The 11,904-nt window shown below is 48.2% G+C and overlaps 3 protein-coding genes and 1 non-coding gene across 4 annotated transcripts; 3 read left to right on the plus strand and 1 right to left on the minus strand.

Annotated features, from left to right (window-relative positions):
- The first annotated feature begins 717 nt into the window (after window positions 1-717).
- Window positions 718-1,468, plus strand: LOC117846205 (large ribosomal subunit protein uL15x). Its single transcript, XM_034727328.2, has one exon. It carries the CDS (start codon window positions 812-814, stop codon window positions 1,247-1,249), a length of 438 nt encoding a protein of 145 aa, XP_034583219.1. The 5' UTR covers window positions 718-811; the 3' UTR covers window positions 1,250-1,468.
- A 4,782-nt stretch (window positions 1,469-6,250) lies between these two features.
- On the plus strand, window positions 6,251-9,848 carry LOC117842057 (probable GTP diphosphokinase RSH3, chloroplastic). Its single transcript, XM_034722409.2, has 6 exons — window positions 6,251-6,784; window positions 6,897-7,082; window positions 7,956-8,416; window positions 8,593-8,751; window positions 8,827-9,181; window positions 9,305-9,848. Exons 1-6 carry the CDS (start codon window positions 6,407-6,409, stop codon window positions 9,527-9,529), a joined length of 1,764 nt encoding a protein of 587 aa, XP_034578300.1. The 5' UTR covers window positions 6,251-6,406; the 3' UTR covers window positions 9,530-9,848.
- Window positions 9,849-9,994: 146 nt separating this feature from the next.
- Window positions 9,995-10,076, minus strand: TRNAS-GCU (transfer RNA serine (anticodon GCU)). The gene has a single exon. It is a non-coding gene; the product is annotated as a tRNA-Ser (tRNA).
- Window positions 10,077-10,186: 110 nt separating this feature from the next.
- LOC117844475 (transcription initiation factor TFIID subunit 9) lies at window positions 10,187-11,305 on the plus strand. The gene is made up of 2 exons (XM_034725170.2): window positions 10,187-10,477; window positions 11,048-11,305. Exons 1-2 carry the CDS (start codon window positions 10,187-10,189, stop codon window positions 11,303-11,305), a joined length of 549 nt encoding a protein of 182 aa, XP_034581061.1.
- The last annotated feature ends 599 nt before the right edge of the window (window positions 11,306-11,904 follow it).

An 11,904-nucleotide genomic window follows, 5' to 3' on the forward strand; every position in this document is an offset into this window, starting at 1 on the left:
AGGAACACATCTATCTGCATTAAATACAATAAGTAATAGAGTAAGTAACGTAACATCGTAAAAGAGCTACCATTAATAATTTTTAAATATAACAAGATTGCGATGCAGATCATTTTCCAGATAATTTGTTCTCATTTCTACTCATCCGTTGCGCATTGCAACGGATACAAGAGGTTTCACCGAAGTTTCCTACGATTTTAAAGAAAAGTGAACAGAGCATAGAGGACTATATCGAATTACCAGTGTACCCGAACCGAGGCTCACGGTGAACGTGACAAAAATGCTCACGGAAAGCGTGCCCCTCTCCTTGGTGAACACATGACCAAAACCGCCGTGTCACTCCTCACAGGAGGAACGTTGCATTGCTGCATCATGATGCGCGTTCACGACGACGCCAGGGAGGAACAGCTGGAGATTAGTCAGACTCGGTGCAAAAAGGAGCCTTTTCCTTTCCTCCTTTCTGCTGGGCCGATTTACAGCTTAAGATGAACAAAAGGTCGCCTTCGAAACAATTCAAAGGCCAGACCAATATCCTCTCTCCCAAAAAACGGAGAGAGAGAAAAAACACTCCCCACCAAATCCTGGCCCAGCCCAATAGCCCCTTCACCCCACCGCAAAAACCCTAGAAAGCCCCCATCAACGGCCACCGCTCCCCTATCCGACATCCAACGGCGGCCGCACCACGCTCCCGCCTTATAAGATCACGCCATTCCCAGCCGCTAGGGTTTCCTCCTCCACTCCCTCCCCCGCCTCCACTACTCCCCCCGTCCCAGGCGTTGCCCAGGTAAGTCGGCGGCGAGCGGCGGCGGCGATGACGACCCGCTTCAAGAAGAACCGCAAGAAGCGCGGTCACGTGTCCGCCGGGCACGGCCGCATCGGCAAGCACCGGAAGCACCCGGGAGGTCGCGGTAACGCCGGTGGCATGCACCACCACCGCATCCTCTTCGACAAGTACCATCCCGGTTACTTCGGCAAGGTCGGTATGCGCTACTTCCACAAGCTCCGCAACAAGTTCTACTGCCCGGCGGTCAACGTCGAGCGCCTCTGGTCGATGGTGCCCGCCGAGAAGGCGGCGGAGGCCGGCGGCGACAAGGCCCCGCAGATCGACGTCACTCAGTTCGGCTACTTCAAGGTGCTCGGCAAGGGGAAGCTGCCGTCCAAGCCCATCGTCGTCAAGGCCAAGCTCATCTCCAAGGTCGCCGAGAAGAAGATCAAGGCCGCCGGCGGAGCCGTCGTGCTCACCGCCTAGGTTTCAGTCCTTGTCTGCCTCTTGGTTTTGAGATCTATATCTGAACTAGTAGTGCTTTCCTGTCTCAGCTATTTGTGTTAAGAAGACTTGCTAGCTTTTAAATTGCTGTGGCTCCTGCCTGGTGGGACAGTGCTTATGAGGATTTTGCAATTAGTGATGTCAGTTCATATCAAATATCCCAGATATATCAATGCTATCTTTTGCTACCAGTTATCGCAATTTCATGTGTAATCGATTCGTGATGCATAACCTGTGATCTATGATATAGTGTAATTCGTAACTGTGCTTGCATTGCTATGTTTTCTGTAAGCAATGATGTGAAATGCGTGTTTTGTGGTTGTTATAAGCCTCATGTGTAGTCTTCGCATTTGCCAATCAACGTCATGCAACCTCTATTCTGTGGATTGTTTTTTCTAGAGATCAAAACTATGATGCAAGTTCAGGCGGTCATGAACCTGGTAGTCTTAGCCTTAAACAATTTCATTTGTTGTCAGCTATTGGATCGGTATTTTTTATGTCCAGCAAATCCTGAGCATTGTTCTCGTAGCAAATTCATAGCCACACATCTTGATAATACTGGAGGCCTTGTTTCCTCGTTTTGTAAGCATTGAAGCGTGTTGAGACCGTGTGAATTGGGAATTTTGCACTTAGCGATGCCATTTAATGTCAAAGGTTCTAGGCTTATTGATGCTATTGTTGCCAACCATGATTTGTTTTTTTGTGTGATTGAAGTGTGGTGCATGGACTTGTTTGTATGATGGATTCTACAATCTTGCTTGCATTACTAGACTGACATGCTCTTGTAAACTGTGGAATGTTCTTCTTGATGCATACGAATTGGGTTAAGCTAATGTTTGAAGCAATGCTGAGTCTGTAGACTGTATTTTCTAGTTGTTGGAAGAAAGTTGCTACAAGTATGTTTAGAGGCAGCCCTGAATACCTGTTTTGTCTTGAATGCTCATGTTTCCTGTCTTACAATTCTGCAATAGTAAATGCTGTGTTTTTGTGATGCTGCATTTAATCTATGTTGTGCTGTTCATTCCTATGAATCCATCAGACCTGATTTTTTTTATCAGCATTTTTTTTATCATCGCTTTTCTTACTCATGGAGAAACATGCTTTATTATTTGTCATGCGTCTGCGGAAGGGTTTGGGTCACAAATGTACCCATCAATTGTGAACACATTAGTTCATTATAGAGGTTCATTTGCATGGTGGTTGGTGGTAGGGTTAGCATTATTATGCGATTTTCAGTTGTGCAGTCTGAACGACAACGTTGTTTTCCAGCTGAATATGTTTGTGGTACCAGTGGTTGGCTATGATATTATTTGTTGCTATTTGTGATTTACAACTGAATCAGGACGGTGAAGCTCAGCCCACTTAGTCATCATGTCCGTATACGTTTCCGTTGTTTTGAATCCAATTGTTGTGATTTAGTAATGCCAGTGTGCATCAGACGTTTGATATGATATCTCATTTAATTTCCTGGGGGCAATTTGCCTCTCGGAAACTCTTAACAGAATTTATTAACTTGTGAACTATATTGAAAACGTCGGAAATGAATGGACATCACAATTGCTTTGCGTGGAAGGTCATATGCCGTGACCGGACGCTCCGTGTGATCATGCTTGCCAATGTACAACGGAAACGGCACTCCCTGAGCATGCAGTGCTGCTACGCTCCTACGCCCGCTCGCACGGCTTGTGTGTCGCCATTGCTTCGCGCCGGTGCACTACCAACGGCCGAAAAATGCCGGCATCGCAACTGAGTTCGTCTCGACGCTTCCGGTGACGGCACGGGCTGGCGTAACCTAACGCCGGACGGCCGGATCCACCATGCCTGGTTGCTGGGTCGTTGGCCCCCCGGGCGAGTGAGTTTGCCGCTGCCCGGCCGACCGGCCAGCCACCAGAAGCAGCAGTCTCGATCGTTTCCAATCGTGCTCGGCTTCTGAGCAGTTACCCATGGGTCTCTCCCTCGCAAGTCGCAAAGGCTCATCCGTGCCATGGGGCATGGGCAAAGGCTAGAGATGGCAACGGGAATTTCCCGTTGGGAATGTCCCCCATGCCTGTCCCCGCGGGGATAATTTCTCCCCGTCCCCGCCAATGCACACGGGGGATAATTTCTCCCTATCCCCGTCCCCGTGTGGAGAATTATCTCCACGGAATCTCCATCCCCGTGATATGTATAGAATGCAATCCTCCGAGCCGTGGCATGCATCAAGCAAATTCGAGACACTGGAGTATAAGGGCAAAATCAAATCCATAGCGTAACAACACAGACATCAATTGAACAAGCAAAAAATTCTCCACTTACCATATCGATCGGCAAGAACATGCCAGTTCTCACGTCATAAAGTCCAAAGAAAATAAAGAGGCAAATAAAATACAGAGAAAAGGAAAGAATCAAGGAAGAGACCGGAGAGTCCACGAATGGGAACTAATCTCTACGCTTAGCATCTTCCACCCACTCACCAGCTCCTTTATTTCTTTCTTGTTCTGTTTGTGATCTGGAGCTTGCGTTGGTGTCTCTTAGCGATGAAAATGGACATGAACGGGTAGAAAACCCCCCTAACCATATCCCGTACAATATTTTTTCACCGGAAACGGGAGCGGGAACGGGACAACCGGGAGCGGGACGGGAACCGGGATACACAGTTATACAAAAACGATCAAATACGGGCGAAAATATAACGAAAATGGCTGAAAACCGGGATCATACACCGGGACAACACGTTCCAAAACATGACTCAAGTCTACTGCACACACTACTGCTACTAAACCTAGCACTCTAGCAGTCCTACTCCTGCATTGTGCAGTCTTGCAGCACGGTGGCACCAGCCACCAGGTGACCAGGAGGGTCAGGCGCCAACCACAGCAAGCAGCTAGCACTCGCCCTCTAGCACTAGCAGCAACAGCAAGCCAGGCGGTTAGCAACAGGCCAGCAACAAGCTAATAGAGGACGGAGAAGTGGGCCTTTGTCCTCTTGCTCCACTGCGCGACATCCTCAGCCGCTCAGAGTATGTGGGCCTCCTGCCTAGGGCACCGGCGAGTCAAGGACAGCAGCATGGGTCTCATGCGCGGGCGGAGGCGCAGCAGGGCAGGCCCGGAGGGGTAGGCGATGTGCGACGAGGCCTCCTGGGCTTGTTGGGCTGACCATTTGCCGAGGCTTGAGGGTTGGAATTTGTGATATTGGGTCTATCTCGTATAAACTGAAAATGGGATGAATACGGGTTCATCCCGGTTGAAAACGGGATCCCGCAAATACGGACGGGATACCCCCTCACCCGTATCCCGTCCTGCTTCCGGTTATTCCCATCCCGTTTCCCGTCCTGTTTTCGACTTTACCGTCTTGTTTTCATATATAGGGTAAAATATGGGATAAATATAAAAATACAGGTGGGTGGAGACATGATTTTGTCCATTTATTTTCATCCCTAGTGTCTCTGTCTCACACGGCAACGACGCTACGCGAGCGTGGCATCCTGGTGCCGTGGTGTGAGCGGAGGGTCCTGGCACTAGCGCCGGGTCGCTGTCACCTCGAGCCCCTGCCTCCTCACCTGCGCAGGGCTGAGCGGTGACAGCAGCTTGTGGCGGCGTGGCTCAGGAGAGGAAAGAAAGTGAGCAGAGCTCCTCCAAGAAACGGATGGATGTTAGGTTAACGGTAGTTTGGTTACTACTATCCGGCCTTCTCATGGGTCAGAGCTGGACCTGGTGTCTTGGGCTAGGCTATTTTCGTTGCATGGCATATCTACTTGAACCTCTAGGGTTGCGGGAAAACGGGGACGGAGGATTATTCCAGCCCCGTCCATCTCCGACGGGATGAGATTTGCCCCGTTTAAATCCTCATGGGATTAATTTCCTACCATTCCCGTCTCCTAATGGAAGAATTCCTCACGGTGAATCATGGAACGGGCCCGTTGCCTCCCTAGCAAAGGCAAGGCAAGGCGCATGAGCGAAACATGGGGCAGGGGCAAAGGCAAGGCAAGGCCGAACCGGCCAGCAATCCCGTCCTCCGCCTCTGCAACGTTACTATTCTTCATCTCCGAAAGAAAAAAAAAACGTTACTATTCTTGCCGAACCGTCAAGCAACCCCTCCCTCCTCCGGTCGTCCACACGCACAGGGAACCGAAGCCAAAAGCCGTGTCCTTCCATTCGCGCCGAGACGGCCGCCGCGCCGTGCGTGGCACGCGGGCCCCGCGCTCTTTTGGACCCACGTGCCAGGGAGAGATAGGCACGTTTGGGCGCGCGTCAAGCCTGTGGGTGAAGCCGTGCGTCCTTTCTCCCCGCCGTCCTCATCCGTTCTATATGAGTGATTTCCTCGTGCTGTTCTTATCGGGATTCATTTTGCAGAGAGCACCCTATCACACTCTTTCACAGAAACACTTCCTCGTGCAGGCTAAAAAGTCAGAATCGGTAGAAACGTTCCGAGGTAGAAACACTTCGACGCAGCTGCGTTTGGCGCCGATTCTTCCGATCCAGATGAGAAACAGAACCGATTCCGTTCGTCAAACGCGCCCGAAGTGACAAGACCGAATGATGTCTGAAGGCTAGTGAGTAGGGTTAAGCTAGGCATAAAGATATTGTTAGCAGTCAGCTAGCGACATAGCCGTACAATTGTAAAGATGAATAGGCAATAACCTATAGAAAAAAGCTAAGGGCCGCACACTTGAGACACACTAAGTTCCTATGTAAGAGAATGAAATTTACTCAATGCAGCCATACAATGACATTCGGAAAAAAGATGAGATTTTACGATCGAATAGTTTGTACCCAAGGCATAACTAATCCTCTAGTGTTTAAAATTAAAAACACAGGACAACAAAACTATAAAAGGGTCAAATTCACTTGTTTTGCCACTTGCCCGTGCATACACTCCCCAAACTAATGTGCAACTTCTAAGGTCCAGGTAGCATTAAAGCTAACAACACGAGGCCTAAACTGCAAATGAGAAGGCTACTTCCACAAGACCCCAACCAGGTTACGGAGTAGGAGTACTATTCATAACCGCCCGACCACGCGCGAAACCGAGGATCCCAACCTCCCAAACCATTTCCGCCCACGCCTCTTCCTCCGTCTCTCCGCTCTCCCCCCTTCGCCTGCAAGCCAGCCAGTCTCCGTTCGCCTCCCCTCACCCCCAATCGCCCACGAGGCACGAGCCATGCCGCCGTCGATCACCTGCACGGTCAAATGCCGCCCCAACCCCCGTCTCGCCCCGCAGCCACCCGCGGCGGCGCTGGAGCTCCTCGCCGCCCGCGGCGCCCCGGCTGCCACCGAGCTGCGGGCGGCGTCTACTCGGTGCCGGACCCCGCTGTCCCTGTCCCTCTCGCGCTCCGCTGACCCCCCGGAGCCCCGAGCGCCGTGCCGCGGCGCCCCGTCCGCCAGGCGGGCCCGCGCCGCCGTCGCGGCTGGGGGAGTTGACGGCGACGGAGACCCTCCCGCGCTTATGCTCGCCGGCGCGCTGTCGCGGTACGCCATATTCCGCGACGATCTCGTGCTGAGGGCCTTCGCCGCCGCCGAGGCAGCTCACCGCGGCCAGGTGCTCGACCGTGTCCTGTCTTGCTTGCTAGCATTTGTGCTTATTTGGTGTGGCTTGAGAGCTGCTGAAGTGGCTGAACTGCGTTTGCTTGGGTGCGCAATTGGTTGCTCAGGTGCGCGCGAGCGGCGATCCCTACCTGGAGCACTGCGTGGAGACGGCGGCGCTGCTCGCGGACCTCGGCGCCGGCCCTGCAGTCGTCGCTGCCGGGCTGCTGCACGACACGGTCGACGACGCCGGCCTCGACTACGGTTTCATCTCCAAGCAGTTCGGTGCTGGTGTCGCCGATCTTGTTAAGGGGGTAATTACTTCGATTCACCCTTTGGAGTTTGGATATGATCAGACCGAGCACGCGCTAATAATTTTTTGTTTTTTAGAGGAAACAATTCATTGTTGATAACTATATCCAACAGTAGCATTGTTGAATTTAGTATTGCTGAAATTATACTATAGTAAAGACCCCTTGTTACAGGCAGCACCTATTATTACACATATTGACCATATCAATAACATATCAAAATCAGAGCATGTCATCGATGCCCTATACTTGAGCATAACATAAGTAGTGCTGGAGTGCAAGATCAGATCACAGACGATTCCAGTTCTACAAAGAGGCCTTCTCATGGACCCCTCTTGTTTATTCTGATATTTCTTGCCTTTGTCGTTTTCGTGACTCGGAATTGGGTGGTGCTAGATATCTGATTGTGACTGACAGAACTTATTGATCTTTACTTTGTTGATGGGGCTTCTAGAATAGATGCCTATATAAGTTAGGTATCACGTTACCATCACCTATATATTATAGTAGGTACTTGCTGAATCTAGGAATGACTTATCTTTCAGTAATGTAAAATCAGTCCGTGGTTGGTTATCGGACCCAATCCTTTTGTTTTCCATTCTTTCCCTTTCGTTTTGTTTGTCAATAATATGTTTTGTTTATGATGTTACATCAACTAAAAATGATGTTACAACAATTTATTTGGAATCTTAAAGATTCTGTTGTTTGTTCTGCTAATGAATGCTATGTGTTATTGGTTGTATAAAGTCAATATTTACACCTAATATATGTTGAGGAAACTTTGGTTGCTTGTGACATCTTGGTTTATTTTCTTGGAAGAGATGATGACGTTGTGTCTCAATTGACTAAACAATAGTTTCATTGCCTTCTTTATAGGTTTCCAATCTAAGTCATTTCAGCAAAATGGCTCGTAGAAACGATACAGCCAGTAGAATGGATGAAGCTGACAGGTTACGTACAGTGTTCCTTGCAACGGAAGATGCAAGAGCTGTGCTTATAAAACTTGCTGACAGGCTACACAACATGAGGACGTTGGATTCTTTGCCCAAGATCAAACAGCAGAGCTTTGCAAAGGAAACACTGGAGATATTTGCTCCCTTGGCGAATCAGTTGGGCATCTTGAATTGGAAGGAACAACTTGAAAATCTGTGCTTCAAGTATCTTTACACAAATAAATTTGATGAACTGTCAACCAACCTTCTCGAATTCTACAACAGAGATATGATTGCAGCTGCAATAAGGAGACTGGAACAAGCCCTTGACGTGAGAGGATTATCCTATTATGCGGTATATGGGAGACACAAGAGCATTTACAGTATCCACAGCAAGATGGCAAGGTAATATAGTGTCTCATGTTTTCTTTTTGTAGGTTAGACTTTGGAGAGAGTGGTGTATGAACCATTCTTCCTTCCAAGTGAATCCTGCAGTAACTCCAGTATAACATCTCGAAGGAAAGTTGTTAGCTGAAATATACTTTCATTAAATGTGCTAATGTTTTTGCACTTGACTACAGGAAGAAACTGGCAATGGATGAAGTTTATGATATACATGGGGTGCGTGTTATAGTTGAGAACAGATCTGATTGTTTTGCCACATTAGAGCTTGTGCATCACTTGTGGCCTCGAATTCCCGGGAAGTTCAAAGACTATATCAGCAGCCCCAAAACAAATGGGTATGCCTATCAAAACTATGCTACTATGCAATAATGTAAGCTACAGTGGTAATTGAATATTTTGCTAAACTGTAGGTATCAGTCCCTGCACACAGTTGTGCTCACTAAAGAAATGCTCCCCCTGGAAATCCAAATTCGTACTAGGGACATGCATTTGCAGGCAGAGTTTGGAATTGCTGCACATTGGAGATACAAGGAAGGTGTTCGAAATTGCTCTTCATCTGTTCCTGAAATGGTAGAGTGGGTTAGAAAGGTGGTTACATGTCAGTGTGAAACTTTGCACATTGAGCATCCTTCATCACTTGCACCTGACACTTCACCAAGTAACATACACACGATTAGGTCGCACTCCGATGTCTGTCCGTTCTCTTATGCCAAACAATGTGACCACAGCGGACCGGTTCTAGTAATACTTCTGGAGGATGAAAAGGTACCTCCAATCATTTTGCTACTGTACTGTCTCATTAAACCACAATTCCAATTTGTTCGCTTGTTCTGTTGCGTTGGTGAATTCATCCTTGAGCATGAAAACTGAAATTTTTCGTGTTTTCAGATGTCAGTGCAAGAACTCCCCAAAAATTCAACAATTTCGGACCTACTTAAGAGATCTTCTAACTACGGCGTGCCATTGAGGCTGAACTGCCAAGCAGTCTACAACTGGAACCAAGCGCTAAAAATGGGCGATGTTCTTGAACTGATTCCTTCAACTCCATGCAAATCTGAAAGTTATACGAGGGAGTTCCACCAAATGTTTGATCACCGTCTCCCCGTTTCTTAGTCCTAACATGCGTAGATTACAGATTACTGTACCTTGTAAATACATGACGTGACACCCCATGTAAATCATCTGAAGTGTAGCTTCCCCTGAACTGACAACATAGAAACGAAAAGGGTCAACAAAGAAAAGTTGAGAGTAACCCGTGTGTATGGTATACTCTTGTTTCAGTAGATTGGACCAAAGGTAGCCTGTGAATTTGCTCTGCATCGATATGTATACAGTATACTTTTGTTTCAATGAAGTAGAAGAAAGTTACCATGTAAATACTTCAGACATTGTATCAATTCTTTTGAGAAAGAAGCCCTGCAACTTGTGGTGACTGACTGACTGTGAGGTCAGAATGGGATTTGCTCTAAAAAACTCCTCCCAGAGGGAGATTACCCGGAACTAAACTGTGAAACGAAAGGGACCTTATAACAGGACAGGTAAAGAAGCAAAAAGAGAGAAGAAAAAAATGCATTTATACGACGCCTGAGAGATTCGAACTCTCGCGGGGAAACCCCATGTACTTAGCAGGCACACGCCTTAACCACTCGGCCAAAGCGTCGTTGTTGTATGCTGTGGGTAACAGTGATAAAAATAATAAGTAATCTGAACACTTAAACTCGTCGCGGCTCCCGCGAATCGCCCGTTTTTCCCTTGCCGTACTCTGCGCTAATGGACGCCGCCGTCGGCGGGGCGTCGACTCCGCCGGCAGCAACCGGGCAAGAGCCGCGGGACGCACGCGTGGTGCGGAGGATCCTGCGCTCCTTGGGTCTCAGGGAGTGCGAGTACGACCCGCGGGTGGTGGGCCGATTCGTGGAGCTCGCCCGCCGCTACGCGGGCGACGTGCTCTGCGAGGCCAGGGCCTACGCCGACCACGCCGGCAGGGCGTCGCTCGAGGCCGACGACGTGCGCCTAGCGATCCGGGCCAAGTTCGCGTTCTCCCCGGGGCCGCCGCGCCGCGAGGTAGTCCCCCAAACAATCCGGACACGCCGTTTCCTTAGTTTTGATGAATCTGTTGTTGGTCGCTTTATCATGCCTACGCGGTTCTTGAGGTCTCTCGATCCTGCGCGTTCGTGTAGAAATCGAACAAATTATTACTGATAGGCAGAATCGAGACGATGTTGGGAGCTTATTGATCAACATACCGTTGGTGTGGATCTAAATCGAGTGGCGTGTTATTCCGTTGTTCAGTGTTTGCAGTGGATCCTTGTCAGTTGTGCTACCGGGCTTTCAGAGAAGAGAAACTCTGCCATGTCGTTGAATCCCATGGACTCCAAGCTCTAAAGTCAAGCATGATGGACGTTGTGATTGTATATCGTGCACGACTGTCTTCGTCCCCCCTGCTTCTAGAAGGCTCAAGAAATTCCAAAAGGATTCCACACACTGCTTTGTTCACCTAATGATCTTTGCACAGTTCTTTTAGGACTCACTTTTGAAAAGAATCATCTTTGCAATTTAAATAATTAAACTCACACGTGAATGATAGATTTGGTAGTTTTGTCGTACCCTGACGAATTTCTCCACTTTGGACAGGTTATCTTTGACCTGGCACGCAGCAGGAACACAATCCCTCTGCACAAGGCGACTGCTCCTCCTGGATCGATCCCTCTCCCGTCTCTTGAGGACACTATGCTGAGCCCAAATTACCGAGTTGTTCGTCCGGTTATGCCATCCCTTGATCAGGAAACCGAAGATTGCGATGAAGATTCTGATCCTAATTCCAACAGTGAACAAGAGCACAATGGGTATGGCCGTGAGACAGAGAAGGTGAAGGCTGACATCAACGGTTGATCCTGGGCTCATTGGCTTTCTTTAGTTATTGCATACCTATGTGTAAAATCATGGATTTTTCGTATGTTGTCAACATTGTTCGTTTATCATTTATTCAGCATAGGTTGCTGCATCAACTATCTGAAATTCTCAAGTTGTATTTAGACACTGCTCAAAGCAATCTCCCAGTGGTCATAATAGACCTGGTTTGGTTTCTTTGCTTATTTTTAGCACCCGTGTTTAGATACTAATTAGAAGTATTAAACGTAAACTATTTACAAAACCCATTACATAAGTGGAGGCTAAACGGCGAGACAAATCTATTAAGCGTAATTAGTCCATAATTTGACAATGTGCTGCTACAGTAAATATTTGCTAATGATGGATTAATTAGGCTTAATTAGGCTTAATAAATTTGTCTCGCCGTTTAGCCTCGATGAGTTTTGTAAATAGTCTACATTTAATACTCCTAATTAGTATCTAAACATTCGAGGTGACACGTGCTAAAAATAAGCAAAAGTAACCAAACGGGCCATAGTGTTTTGAGTTGATCACGCTTTCCCCCGAGATTCGGATGCCCTTTTACCTACCCAAAGGACCACAATGTTTACTCCTACTCA

Source organism: Setaria viridis, chromosome 2 (assembly GCF_005286985.2).
Source record: "Setaria viridis chromosome 2, Setaria_viridis_v4.0, whole genome shotgun sequence".
In the NCBI taxonomy this organism is placed as follows: Eukaryota; Viridiplantae; Streptophyta; class Magnoliopsida; order Poales; family Poaceae; genus Setaria; species Setaria viridis.

Bases quoted from the DNA above. Each gene is read 5' to 3' on its own strand.
- LOC117846205 (XM_034727328.2), top strand. From the start codon at position 812: ATGACGACCCGCTTCAAGAAGAACCGCAAGAAGCGCGGTCACGTGTCC.
- LOC117842057 (XM_034722409.2), top strand. From the start codon at position 6,407: ATGCCGCCGTCGATCACCTGCACGGTCAAATGCCGCCCCAACCCCCGT. The intron at 6,785-6,896 runs GTGCTCGACCGT...TTGGTTGCTCAG, and splicing joins AGGCAGCTCACCGCGGCCAG to GTGCGCGCGAGCGGCGATCC. The intron at 7,083-7,955 runs GTAATTACTTCG...CCTTCTTTATAG, and splicing joins TCGCCGATCTTGTTAAGGGG to GTTTCCAATCTAAGTCATTT.
- LOC117844475 (XM_034725170.2), top strand. From the start codon at position 10,187: ATGGACGCCGCCGTCGGCGGGGCGTCGACTCCGCCGGCAGCAACCGGG. The intron at 10,478-11,047 runs GTAGTCCCCCAA...CACTTTGGACAG, and splicing joins CGGGGCCGCCGCGCCGCGAG to GTTATCTTTGACCTGGCACG.